The sequence below is a fragment of the Lactuca sativa genome, chromosome 2, assembly GCF_002870075.4.
Source record: "Lactuca sativa cultivar Salinas chromosome 2, Lsat_Salinas_v11, whole genome shotgun sequence".
Lineage (NCBI taxonomy): Eukaryota > Viridiplantae > Streptophyta > Magnoliopsida > Asterales > Asteraceae > Lactuca > Lactuca sativa.
This window is the reverse complement of record NC_056624.2, coordinates 15,723,148-15,734,993: the sequence shown is the minus strand read 5'-3', so window position 1 is coordinate 15,734,993 and position 11,846 is coordinate 15,723,148. Positions and strand designations below refer to the sequence as shown.

Here is an 11,846-nt window from a genome sequence, read left to right as displayed (position 1 = left end):
ACTGCCTATGTATCCAGCTAGGTATATATATTTAAAGATGATTCAACTGCATAGCTTCACTTATGTTACACATAAAACACAGTACAACTTAACCTATGTGGTTAATGGGTTTGTAGGGTGGGTAGATACCCCGAATTCTCTCATTGTCTAATTTCACTAATTTCTCTAACTCACTTCTTGTTAGGTTGACCAAAAAGCAATTATTCATATCATGCTTATTACCCACTAATACTTGTATTGCATTCTCATATCCACCAACAACATCACTCATAATGCTCAAGTAAATCTCCATTTCTTCGGTTGATTCATTTGATAAATGTTCCAAATATATTTCATACATTTCCCGTTTTCCATCTGAAATTGTTACCTCCATTTCATCAACAAGCTTAGGTGTCTGTAAATCATCAATTTCCATATCTCTTTTTTCATGGTCAACTCTGTTGGTCAAATGCATTGCGTTCATTGAGCTTGTGACATCGTTTATAATCATCATATCATATCCTTGGGATCGATAGAGTGTTGTCTGGATGAATGATGTTTAAAAAATATTTAAGAAATGAAAGACATAATTTAAATGAAGGAAATTTGTAAAAAGTTAAAGAGTTAATAGAGAAAGCTTCATTCTTTATGTATTAAGTCGAAGAAAAAAAAAACTAGATATAGCTTATCACATTAAGCCATTTGCTAAAAGAGTTTCAAAGCAGGCAGCCTATTGAACACTCCTAACCCAGATCCAGATATAATCCAAACAAACATGTAGACTGGATTGTAGTAATCCAAACAATCTAATGCGATTTCAGAAGTTGACATTAACTTAATATTAACAAATAAATTCAACAATTTGTGAAGATTACTCATGACATATAACATACATCATGAGAGGCATTGCAATTGAAACAAAGTACTTTCAACGAATCAAGTCTTACAGTCTTCTTCCACGAAGAAGAAGAAGAGGAATAAAGAAAGATGTAAAGTAGAAGCATTCATGCATCATCATCCTTCTGGGAGTGAAAGATACACAATCGAATCGGATAACAGAGATTTAAAATTGTAAAATGGCCATATGATATAAATAAGGTTTTTAAACGCAATAGAATAGGAATAGCATTCTGTATTCAATTACCTTCTCCGCCACGTGCACCGTTAACTGGACTGGATTCCGAGGAAGGAAGTTTCGTTGCCGCCGCGTGCCGGTGGTGAAGGGGTTGAAACCGGAGAGATGATCGATTTATGTGTATCTCTTGTTCTGGGACTGATTCGTTGTGTAAATTCTCATGATTTTTTATGCAAAAAATAAATTTTCCTAAACTTATTTTGTTTAAGTTAGGGTTTATACTTAGGTCAAATTGAATTCTAAAAAACCTTTGGATTTTTTTTTTTTGGTTTAATGACTGATTTTTTTTTTCTCAACTTTAATGAGATTTTTTTTTTCACGAATTACTTCATTTTTTTGGATTTCGCATTTTTTTTCAAAAAAACACTCTATGTTCCATTAGTAGGTTGCAAATAACAAAAGAAATATTATTTTTAGGTGATTTTTTTTTTAAATCAAACTCTATGGTTAAATTGAAAAGAAAATTTCTAAGTAGTTAAACCAAATAATTTTTAAATTTTCCTTTTATTCAATTCAAAGTTTTATGTAATGAATATAAAATAGAAAAAAAAAAAATTAGACAGTTAAACCGATAAAAACCAAACTAGAATGATTTTTATAGAATTTTCACTTATTTAATAAATAAACCTAGTTATGACCACAATAGGAATCCCCCCCCCCCCCCCCCTCTCATAAAAAATGAATGATCTTTTTTAACGTCCCCCGCTTACACTTGTGGATTTGGCTATGAATACTAATTTTTATGAAACCATTTTAAAAACTTTACTTAGTTTTTATAAGCATTTGATGATATTTTATACACAAAAATACCTCTTAGCCCAATAGTGGAGATGGTTGGCATGATTTGCATCTTAAAGGTGGAGGGTTCTGTTTATCCCCCCCTATAATTTTTAGCTCGGGTCAAAAAACCAGACCATGTTTACCCGCCCACTTACCCAGATCCGAACCCATTGCCCACCCAACTTTGTTTCGTTTACAGTTTTGGCCAAAGCTTTAGTTTATTTTTTATTTTGGTTCCGAAAACTTTTTTATTCCATTTCACAATCAAGCTCCACGTTAATTCATAAATGCATCCAGGAAAATAAACCCAAACACAAAAAAGATCACGAATATATTCAGAACCAAAAATTAATCCATATAAAAAAAAAATTTGCACACTAGTATTTAAGTATTTTCATGCACTCGGATAAAAATGTAAATGAGAATGAATCATTCAGATAAAATGAGCTCCAATCCCTTGCACATCTTCTCAATTTGTGCATCCCTGCCAAAAATTATCATATTAGACACCTTTTAACCCAGAATTAATCGTGCTTATGACACCAATAATGTATGTTTGTATGTATGTATGCATATTTTAAAATATAAAAAATATCATATATATAGCTAGCTAGCTACCTTTGTTTGAGTTTAATTGTTCCTGTGCCAGTCTGTATTGGTATGCCCATGATAATACATTCACTCACGCCTTCTATCTTGTCAACTTGTCCTTTCACTGCTGCATTAAAAAGGAGATCTGCTGTTGTCTCAAATGACGCCAACATCAGCACACTTTCTTTCATCTTCTGAATCCCAAATCTATTCACCCCCAATACTTCCCCCTGTTACATTACATATTTACATTACATCCACCAACAATTTATACAGTAAAAAATAAAAATTTATTATTACCTTGTATGTCATGAGATCAGCTAAAAGCATCATATGTCGAATATCTATACTCATTCCATGGCTTTCCATTGTGTATTGGATCTCTTTAATAATCGACCTTCTTGCAGCTTCAATCCCAAGTGTCTCTTCTACTTCTAGAATATGATTGCTTGTCGTTTCAAGTCCATTCACTCCTTCCGTCCCCATCACTGCTTGGAGCCCCGTCCTGACAGTTTCAATCAAAAATGTCTAAAATACCCCTCTAAAAATGGAATAAATAGTATTCTTTTGTATTTGTAAAGTGTAAACTAACCCTTCTACAAGTAAGTTAAACTTGTCACGCTCCTTTTTTTTGTTTATCACAGCGCGTTCAATTGTGCCAACGCCCTAACAAACAGAAAAATAGAAAATTATAATTAAATTTATTAAATCTAAATGAAGATTATATAGATTTCGTTTTGAATGCGACTCACCATTACAATGACTGATGGGAGCTTATTTATGAGCATTTGAAGATCGAAAAGAAGTTTGTTTCTATCATATGTAGATGGATTATTCACTTCAAGTCTCCTATCATCCAACACACGGATATGCTGTAAATATCCATTACAAATAATTGTTAGCTAATTAGTTATATGCAACAACACCTCAACAATTGCCAAAACAAAAATATAGGGATAACTTCAACAAATAGCAACCTACTTTCATTTTCTTTTTCTTATTTAGGCTTTGTACTTATAAAAATTTACTCAATTGTAGAGAATTGTACTTTCACTTTTTTCTTATTAAGAAATAAGATGCTATATATAATAAAGAAATCAAAAAAAAAAGTAGGTTGGCAATTCTTACCTTGTCCTTCAGTTTGATTCTGGGAGTCTTTAGTATTGATTCTTTCACGGTTTTTGCATTTATACAGGAGAGGTGTAGTGCTCCAATTGTTTCAGTGTCGAGAGAAATAATAATAGATGCAGATCTTAATCCCATTACAAGCTTTATACTCTTTGCAACCTGCATAAAAGGCACAAAAATATCTCAAGAGATACACACATGTCATAACAGTTACTTGTATATTCCATTAACATGTTTGTCTGTGATCTTTTATATTGTATGTAAATCTAATGTATAATTGTGAGTCTACTCTTATTCATTTATTAATAATTACTGAATGAATCTTACTGTAATTTAGTTATCTATCTGAGTGAGTGAGTCTGACCTGGCCCAAGAGAGTTCTTTCCATTTTGCCTTTTACCAGCCTTGCAAATGGAATGCTGTCATTACATGTAAGCTTTGCAGTAATGACAGGTGTCCTGATTTTCTTGGTGGCATTTAAGATTTCATTTATACGAGGAACACCAAGAGTCACATCTATCAAAGACTTAAGGAGGGAACTATGTGTATGTATGTATGTGTGTCTACAGCATCAGTAATACCCAAAGTGGTGCATAAAAAAAAGAAATAGTATTAAGAAAAGTATGAGGAGAAAAAGGATACTCATGGATGCAACTCCTGCAAAATGGAAGGTTTTCAAGGTCATTTGTGTTCCTGGTTCTCCAATACTTTGAGCACCAATTGCACCAACATTTGTCCCAGGATCAATCTTCTTATTATGGTAACGTGAAATGCAAACTTCCAAAAATACCTAACATTATTTTAATAACAAACAAATTAATCAGTTAATTACAACCTAAAATAGATTAGAGACCTACTAATTTGATTCTAGGACTAAATGCAAAAAAACAAGAACATACTTCCACTTATTTGTGAAATCTTTGATATAAAGGGTCAAAATGGTTAATCTTGAAAATTGTCTGCAAGTTTAAAGGTTTGACTGGAAAAATAAAGTATTAGTGGTTAAACTGCAACACTGACAAAAATATAATAGTTTTTTGTAATTTTCCCTTTAAATTTTGTTATTCATGTAAGCCTATCTAATCCTTCTTAACAGAGAATGCAAATAGCAACTAAAAGTCTTTGGTGGAGAGCATGCATAACGAAAAATGATAAACATTTCAAATACCTTGAGCTGTTGAGAAGTGATGCCACATATGCTTTGAGCAACATTTTCAAGAGTTAAGGATTCTTCACCATTAAGCACTCTCCTAGTGAATTCAAGTGTTGCAGCTTTTTTTTCAAGAAATTCTTTTAGCTTCCTCCTGAAATCCTCAGAGCAACCTCCTTCTGTACTCATATCATGCATTGAAAGACGCTCATCAACCATTTCACAGATCTCTGTAGGAGACATGCCTCTGTGTTGTCCAGCTGGACATGTAGCCTTTTCAAAATAACAATAAAAAAAAAACTTATTAGATATGAAAACAGATGGAGCAAAAAGTAAATTATGATAAAGTGAAATTAGAATGAGAGTATATAAGACCTTGACTTTGTTCAACAACCTATCGAAGTTGAGAGGAAATCCTGATTTTCCTTCCATTTGAGAAGGGTCTCTTCCATCACTACCATATGTGAACTGAATAATAATTGCATTGGAATCCCTTACTGTGTCATCATAGCAGACAAACAGATCCTCCATTCCCTTCACCAGTCTTCTAGACATATAACCTGTCTCAGCTGTTTTAACCTGTAAAAGTGTAAATCATAAGCATTACTTCAATTACCCATTTTTCTAGGGTTTGATATGCAAAAACTAGTGCTACTATTCATAAACATGTAAAACGATCCTATTCCTTACAGCTGTATCCACAAGCCCTTCTCGTCCACCCATTGTGTGGAAGAAAAACTCAGTAGCAGTTAAACCACTATAGAAAGAATTTGCTACAAACCCCTTTGCCTGCATTTGATAAAAGAAAAAGAGTAATAAGAATGAAAAAGAAACCATGCACAAAGATAGATAGATAGATATAAAGCAAGTGATATTTATACTTAAGAAGGAATATGAGAGAAGAAAACATACAGCAGGGGTCTTAGAGTTTGTGGGGAAATGGGGAAGGCTTCGGTCAATAAATCCATTTGGAGCTCGTTGACCTCCAACTGATTGTTGACCAACACATGCAATCATTTGACTGATATTGATAGGAGAACCTTTCGACCCACATTGAGACATAATCAAGGGGCTGTTTCTCCAATGTAGTTTTTCCATACACACCTGTCCAAAAATTTAATAGTTTTATCTCAATTTATTTTATACGGTTTACAATCTTGATTGCATCAATAGTTGATAGAAAACAAAGAAATGGAGGGAGGGAGGTATTTACTATTACCTTTCCAGTTTCATCTCTGATCTTATTCAGGACACCTGTGATCTGAGCTTCGAGGGTCTGAGCAGCATTGCAACCAGGTTGGCACTTGAGGTTTCCTTTATTAAAATCAAGGATGAAATTATCACATTTTTTATTCCCTTGTGAAATGATTCTGTTTGTGTTGTGATTCAAATTATCCCCAGGTTGAACGTCATCAATTCCAATTGAGAATCCATGATCTCCTATCCACCGAGCACTGCATCAAAACAATTTCAGCACACACTTCCAGCAAACATTACAACATAGATGACAACCTATAATTATGCTATAACATGTGTGGCATCAACTAACTACATTAGATTGAAGAAACGTATGTCAGATGGTGGTAGAAAAGTACCTTAGTTTTGCTAAGCGGTTCATGCAAACAGCAGCAGCAAGTGAATGGTAGTCCCTAAGAAGAACCGAGTAAAGTCCATCCTTGTTGCCATTCCCTGTTGCAATCATATAAAAGTTCATTCATTGTAATAAGGACACCTTTCTAACATATATATGTACATTAAAGTATTTGTGAAATTTTTAAAAGATCTGATCATACTCATTTTGAGTTTCAAAATAAGTATTGTCAAATGTCAATCCTATCTGATTTCACTATTTCAGTCTTCTTCTCAACATAACATTAGCATCAAGCGTCAAAGTGATTGGGTTGCTTCACTTTAGAAGGACAAAATGGTAACTTACCACTCTAGCCTATTGATGCATTTTCATCAGCACATGGTTAAAGTTAACATTTAATCCATCATCCCTTCTACCTCCTTGAGGAACAATAAGAGTACAAGATAAGTGACTACTGGGAAGTACTCTGTAACCACTCGATCTTTTTAACATTGATTCTAGTAATATATTTATATTTATACTTATATGTTCTAAAACAATAAAGATTACAAGTTTTGAAACAAATCTAGAAAGGAATATAACTTAATGTAGATGATATGTATATATAGCAAGCTGTAATAATTTATAGCTGAGGAGGATAGATAAACATGCTTATTACTAAACGGAATATTCACAAACTGCTCTCATAATTTATTAACAGTGAAGGTATGTAAGTATAGCAAGGTTTTGAAAACTTCAAACTTTCAGGGAAAAAAGATGTCTTTTCATTATATACTCAGCATACAAGCTAACTAGCAGCCAAAAATTACATGTTCTTAGCCTATAAAACAGCTTACATATCTAGGAAAAATCCGTTCTATTTTTTTTTTTAATCTATGAAAACGATTTAACTACAAATAATGACGATAAAAGCATATCACATTTGGCTGATTTAATTTTCTGCATAAAATCTGGTGTATTAGCATGCAGCACTAAATCTGATGAGCTAATAATATCTTTGACAGAATTGAACAGAAAGAAAACTGACCTAAAGTAGCCTTCCCAAGCTGCCCACTTAAGAGTTCACTATTGCGAATATAGATGTATCCATCATTAGGGCACATTGTCTCATAAGGCTTCACCCTTTCTCCACTTGGCTTGGTGTAACTCTTTTCAGTCACACTGAGATTCAGATAAACTCTCATATCTGCATATGGGCGCAACAACACACTAAACAGTTGTTTACCAGTCCAAAGCTCTATTGGCTGCAATAAAATAAACCGATGTCAAACAAACAAATTGCATATAAACAAATATAACAAAATAATTAGAGCAAGTTGTGTTATTTATCTTGCCTTAAGTATAGCAGGTGTTGGCAAATCAATGGGATCATTTGCATCACCCATATAACAACAGATAAGTGCAAACGAAGCACGATCATAGAACGTGTCCTTCCTTGTTATAAGAAAAGAAGTTGTCAAAAAATCTTGAGTGGATGCAACCAAAATCTCCCCATTCTTTGGTGTGCATAAATTGTGTTGCACCTTCATAATTGAAAAAAAAAAAAACATTTAGTAATATGTGATATGATAAGTTGATAACTAATATAATGCAGTAAAAGTGCATATGATATGAAATTATGAAGATTACCCCCATTAGCATAAGAGCCTCTGTTCGAGCCTCTTCTGTTTGTGGAACATGAATATTCGTCTCATCACCATCAAAATCAGCATTGTAAGGATTACAAACAGATTCATTGAAGCTAAACGTGTTCCAATGCTTTATCTTTGCCTACATACATACACATACCAAATCATGAGATAACAAAAAAATGATAATAAGAGAAGTTTTAATTCAGAAAAGTTTCATCATACTCAGTTACTCACCCTGTGAGACATCATTGACATACGATGCAAGCTAGGTTGCCTGTTAAAGAGGACAACATCACCATCTTTTAAATGGCGATTAACTATGTCACCAAGTTTCAACTCCTCAGCCAAACGCTTTCTAGCATTAAAACGCAATGACCTAAAGAAAGCATTACATATCATCAAACCAAAATTCATTTTTTTAATCAGAATTCATCATAAATTCATAACACTTGAGCACCAGAGATCCTTACATTATGCTACCATCTTTCTTTCTTAAATGGGTTGCACCAGGGTATACATAAGTTCCATTACGTATAGCACGCTTCAGTCTCTCAATATTGTGATCTGAAACACGCTCAGGGTAGCTTAAAGTCATGGCCACTTTGATAGGAACTCCAACCTGGAACAATAAATACTCTCATAAAAAAGAAAAAAGAAAAATGGGGAAGCAAGTGAGTGAGAGTGAGTGACCTCTGTAATCTTTAGATTAGGGTCAGGGGAGATAACTGTCCTTCCAGTATACTCAACGCGCTTCCCAGATAAGTTTTTCCGAATACGCCCTTGCTTGCCTTTTTGGCGTTGAACAAGGCCAGTAATTCGTTTGCCATTCTGCTGAGATGAATCTGCTACACGGACATCACTGTTTACATATTGTGCAACACTAAGTTGGAGATTATCCCATAAAACACCCTACAACAACATCATCATAAGGAACATATGAATTAGTAGTCTAGCTGATCTGCTTCAACACTTCACAACAGGGTATCAATAAATAAATAAATAAAAGAGAAAAGAGATTATCTAAGAGGGATAATAAGATTAAATAGAAATAGAAAAACAAAACAGTACCAAGCTTTTGTTATGGACACTTGCTCCTGATAACGCCTCACGAACAGATGCATTGGCTCTTATAATTTCTGCCAATCTCAATGTAATGTCATTCTCATTGCTGCAACATAGAGGAGAGAAAAGAGAAGATAAATAGCAGCTTAATAACAAAAAGAAGAAACCATATTCCAAATATATGTAACCTAATTAGATACAAAAAGGCAAAATTGTAACCTAATTAGATAAAGAAGACTATGTCTACTACAGCCTCTAGAAGGGCATTAAATTATGCAGTTGCAATAAAACATGCTATCATACAATATAACAACAACAATATCCAAGTCCCATAAGAACAAGGGTAAGGGGGGAGGTAGACAACGATGTTTGACTAAAGAAAAAATAGATACAAGCAATAAAGCTGAGCAAAGTGGGGCAAGGGTAAGCAGGTAAATACGTCACTACCCTGATTTTAAGCCTCCACACACTCCTATATGAGGCCATGGTATCATACAAAGCACAAAGCAAATCTTCACAATGCTACAATAGTATAGAAAAGCTCAAATTCAGCAAGAAATTTGTAATTGAAATGCACCTCATTGCTCCACCAGCAACTGGGACAGAAGGACGAATACATATAGGAGGAACAGGAATGATGGATATAATGAGTTTCTCAGGTCTATCAGCAAGATAAAGCAGTTCACAATCCTGTAACACAATAAAAAATAAGTAAACATCAACAATTGTAAATAAACTACTATTTATGTTGCAATTTCTCTCCAAAACAGAAAGTAGTAGCAATGATAGCCCATTGCAGTTTACATGCAAGAAATCATTTTTGAAACAGAGGAAACAGAAGTCAACTAGAGTCACAGAAGATAGAAAAATGTACCTCATCCAGCATCTTCTTAAAAAGCTTAAGAGCTTTGTCAGGGCCTACAGAAGGTGACAATTTGGCAGGTGTATTCGACCCCTTCAGGTAAATAGTATCATTGAACTCATTTGAGGTAGTATTTTGCACCTTGCTTCGATCATGTATGACTCCTACTGTTCCCACAGCCTTTTTCACTGTGCCTATAATGTATTATAAATGAGCATTAGCTTACATGTATTTTCTAAATAAAAGAATTGTGGTAAGTTTGGTGTTAAAATTGATGGTTGTATAAATTTGTCTTTGTGTTTATGGATAAGAGACAAATAGGAACAGCACTGGGAAAAGCTTATTAAGTTTTTATGTGAGGTAAACAAGACACAGAAACATAAAAGAGAACAAGATATAGAAATAGGGTAAGTGACGAACCATTTACATAATGGCATCTAGAGCATATCACCACCTTCTTACTACTTGCCATAGCAGTACACCTTTTAACTACCTGCTTATAAATTCCAGTCTTCCTTAAATGGTCCAAATTTGGATTTCTAATCCTCTTTAAGAAGTTTACACGTTCTGTCTCCACCAACAGTATGCGGGAACAAAACTGAAAAGGAAAAACCATGTAAATGGGAAAGAGAAGGGGAAGGGGGAAAGCAAACATAAATTGCAGCTACAATACCTTGCATATGCACTTCAAAATGTCCACAACATGAGACATATATCCGACATTATAAACTGGCAGCACAAGTGGCAGGTAGCCAAAGTGACCAGGGCAACTATGAAAATCCCCATGGCATGTCTCACATGTACCGAGCTTGTTTGTAGGACCCTGAGATACCAACAAAGATGCCTTTCAGAACCTCATGGACAATAAGAAGTAAAAGTAGATTAATAATACAGTAAGCCAAGTGACCTAGAAAAGATGTAGCATAAGGTGAGAAGCAAAGACATACCCACATAGGTTCTTATTCAATTCAAAGAACCCATATAAATCAGAAGATGAAGAGATGAAAACAACCTGTACAGTTCAGGTGGCAAGGTCCTTGGACAACAGGACATCTTTTCACAGGCCTGACAAACAAAAATTATGATAGTAATACACCAAAAACTAAAATAGCCACCTTGTCAACACTAAACCCTCATTCATAACTTAAACATTAGTGTTTATTTCAAAACTCTTGCTATTTTCATCAGTTAACAAGTTGTGTACTCTTCAAATCCCCTTAGCGCAACACGCAATAATATCCTCAATTCTACCACTAACAATTACATATTTCATCCGCAAAATGGGATCTGATTTCAAATTGCAGGTAGTGATCAAACCATCAATCAATTACAGTTATAACAGATGACATAACATGTATATAATGCAGAGCAAAACGAATTACCATGTGCGCATCCAACACGCCATTATCAACAGGCCTTTTGTCCTCTTGACTCACATAAGACTGGGAACGAGAAACCTGAACTTCCCCCAGTTTGAGAACATCCTCGCCAGAAAACATTGAGAATTTAACGTCCTTACTGTTATCAAATCAAGCATTGAGCAGAATCAGTATGATTATTAACAATCGAACAATCGAAAATAGTGTGAAATAAGTAGGAAAACTCTAACATCTTTCGGGGGCCAACATCTACGATATAAGGTTGTTTCGTGAATGTAAGGGTTTTGTCAGGTTCTCCTCTATTTTCATTCATCGCATTTGCCATAGATCATAAGTTGAACGATTTGGTTTTGCAGTTCGTTCGAGCAAGGTTGGGTGGATTAACAGATTAGGGTTTTAGAAAACGGGGGTTTAAAGTAAAATCTAAACGAGAGAGCTTATAAAATCCAAACGAGAGAGCTTATAAGTTATAACTTGGCACGAAAGTAATTAAGAGGTGATCGTGGTCGTGATCGTGATCGTGATCGTGATCGTATCTTTAATATTTGTGTAGCGGGC

General features: G+C 34.4%; 1 protein-coding gene and 1 long non-coding RNA gene across 4 annotated transcripts; both read right to left on the bottom strand.

The window, feature by feature from the left end:
• Positions 1 to 6: 6 nt before the first annotated feature.
• LOC111880904 (uncharacterized) lies at positions 7 to 1,351 on the bottom strand. The gene is made up of 2 exons (XR_002846623.2): positions 1,124 to 1,351; positions 7 to 523 (listed from the first exon to the last, which is right to left on the bottom strand). It is a non-coding gene; the product is annotated as an uncharacterized LOC111880904 (long non-coding RNA).
• An 853-nt stretch (positions 1,352 to 2,204) lies between these two features.
• LOC111880896 (DNA-directed RNA polymerase III subunit 1) lies at positions 2,205 to 11,832 on the bottom strand. Of its 3 annotated transcripts, none has more exons than XM_023877309.3 (27): positions 11,519 to 11,832; positions 11,292 to 11,427; positions 10,583 to 10,732; positions 10,330 to 10,507; positions 9,922 to 10,103; positions 9,625 to 9,737; positions 9,054 to 9,153; positions 8,676 to 8,894; positions 8,456 to 8,604; positions 8,220 to 8,361; positions 7,984 to 8,124; positions 7,689 to 7,877; positions 7,382 to 7,598; positions 6,359 to 6,452; positions 5,983 to 6,217; positions 5,676 to 5,867; positions 5,454 to 5,552; positions 5,139 to 5,342; positions 4,782 to 5,036; positions 4,256 to 4,403; positions 3,978 to 4,129; positions 3,614 to 3,772; positions 3,238 to 3,357; positions 3,078 to 3,151; positions 2,786 to 2,990; positions 2,513 to 2,715; positions 2,205 to 2,378 (listed from the first exon to the last, which is right to left on the bottom strand). In XM_023877309.3, exons 1-27 carry the CDS (start codon positions 11,611 to 11,613, stop codon positions 2,324 to 2,326), a joined length of 4,206 nt encoding a protein of 1,401 aa, XP_023733077.1. In that variant the 5' UTR covers positions 11,614 to 11,832; the 3' UTR covers positions 2,205 to 2,323. The 3 variants fall into 3 exon arrangements, with proteins under 3 accessions (XP_023733077.1, XP_023733078.1, XP_023733079.1); XM_023877310.3 differs by lacking the exon at positions 11,519 to 11,832 and adding an exon at positions 10,857 to 10,974; XM_023877311.3 differs by lacking the exon at positions 11,519 to 11,832 and adding an exon at positions 10,922 to 10,974.
• Positions 11,833 to 11,846: the final 14 nt, after the last annotated feature.

Bases quoted from the DNA above. Each gene is read 5' to 3' on its own strand.
- LOC111880896 (XM_023877309.3), bottom strand. From the start codon at position 11,613: ATGGCAAATGCGATGAATGAAAATAGAGGAGAACCTGACAAAACCCTT. The intron at 10,508-10,582 runs GTATTGTAGCTG...TTTCCTTTTCAG, and splicing joins TTTTGAAGTGCATATGCAAG to TTTTGTTCCCGCATACTGTT. The intron at 5,868-5,982 runs GTAATAGTAAAT...ATTTTTGGACAG, and splicing joins TCAGAGATGAAACTGGAAAG to GTGTGTATGGAAAAACTACA.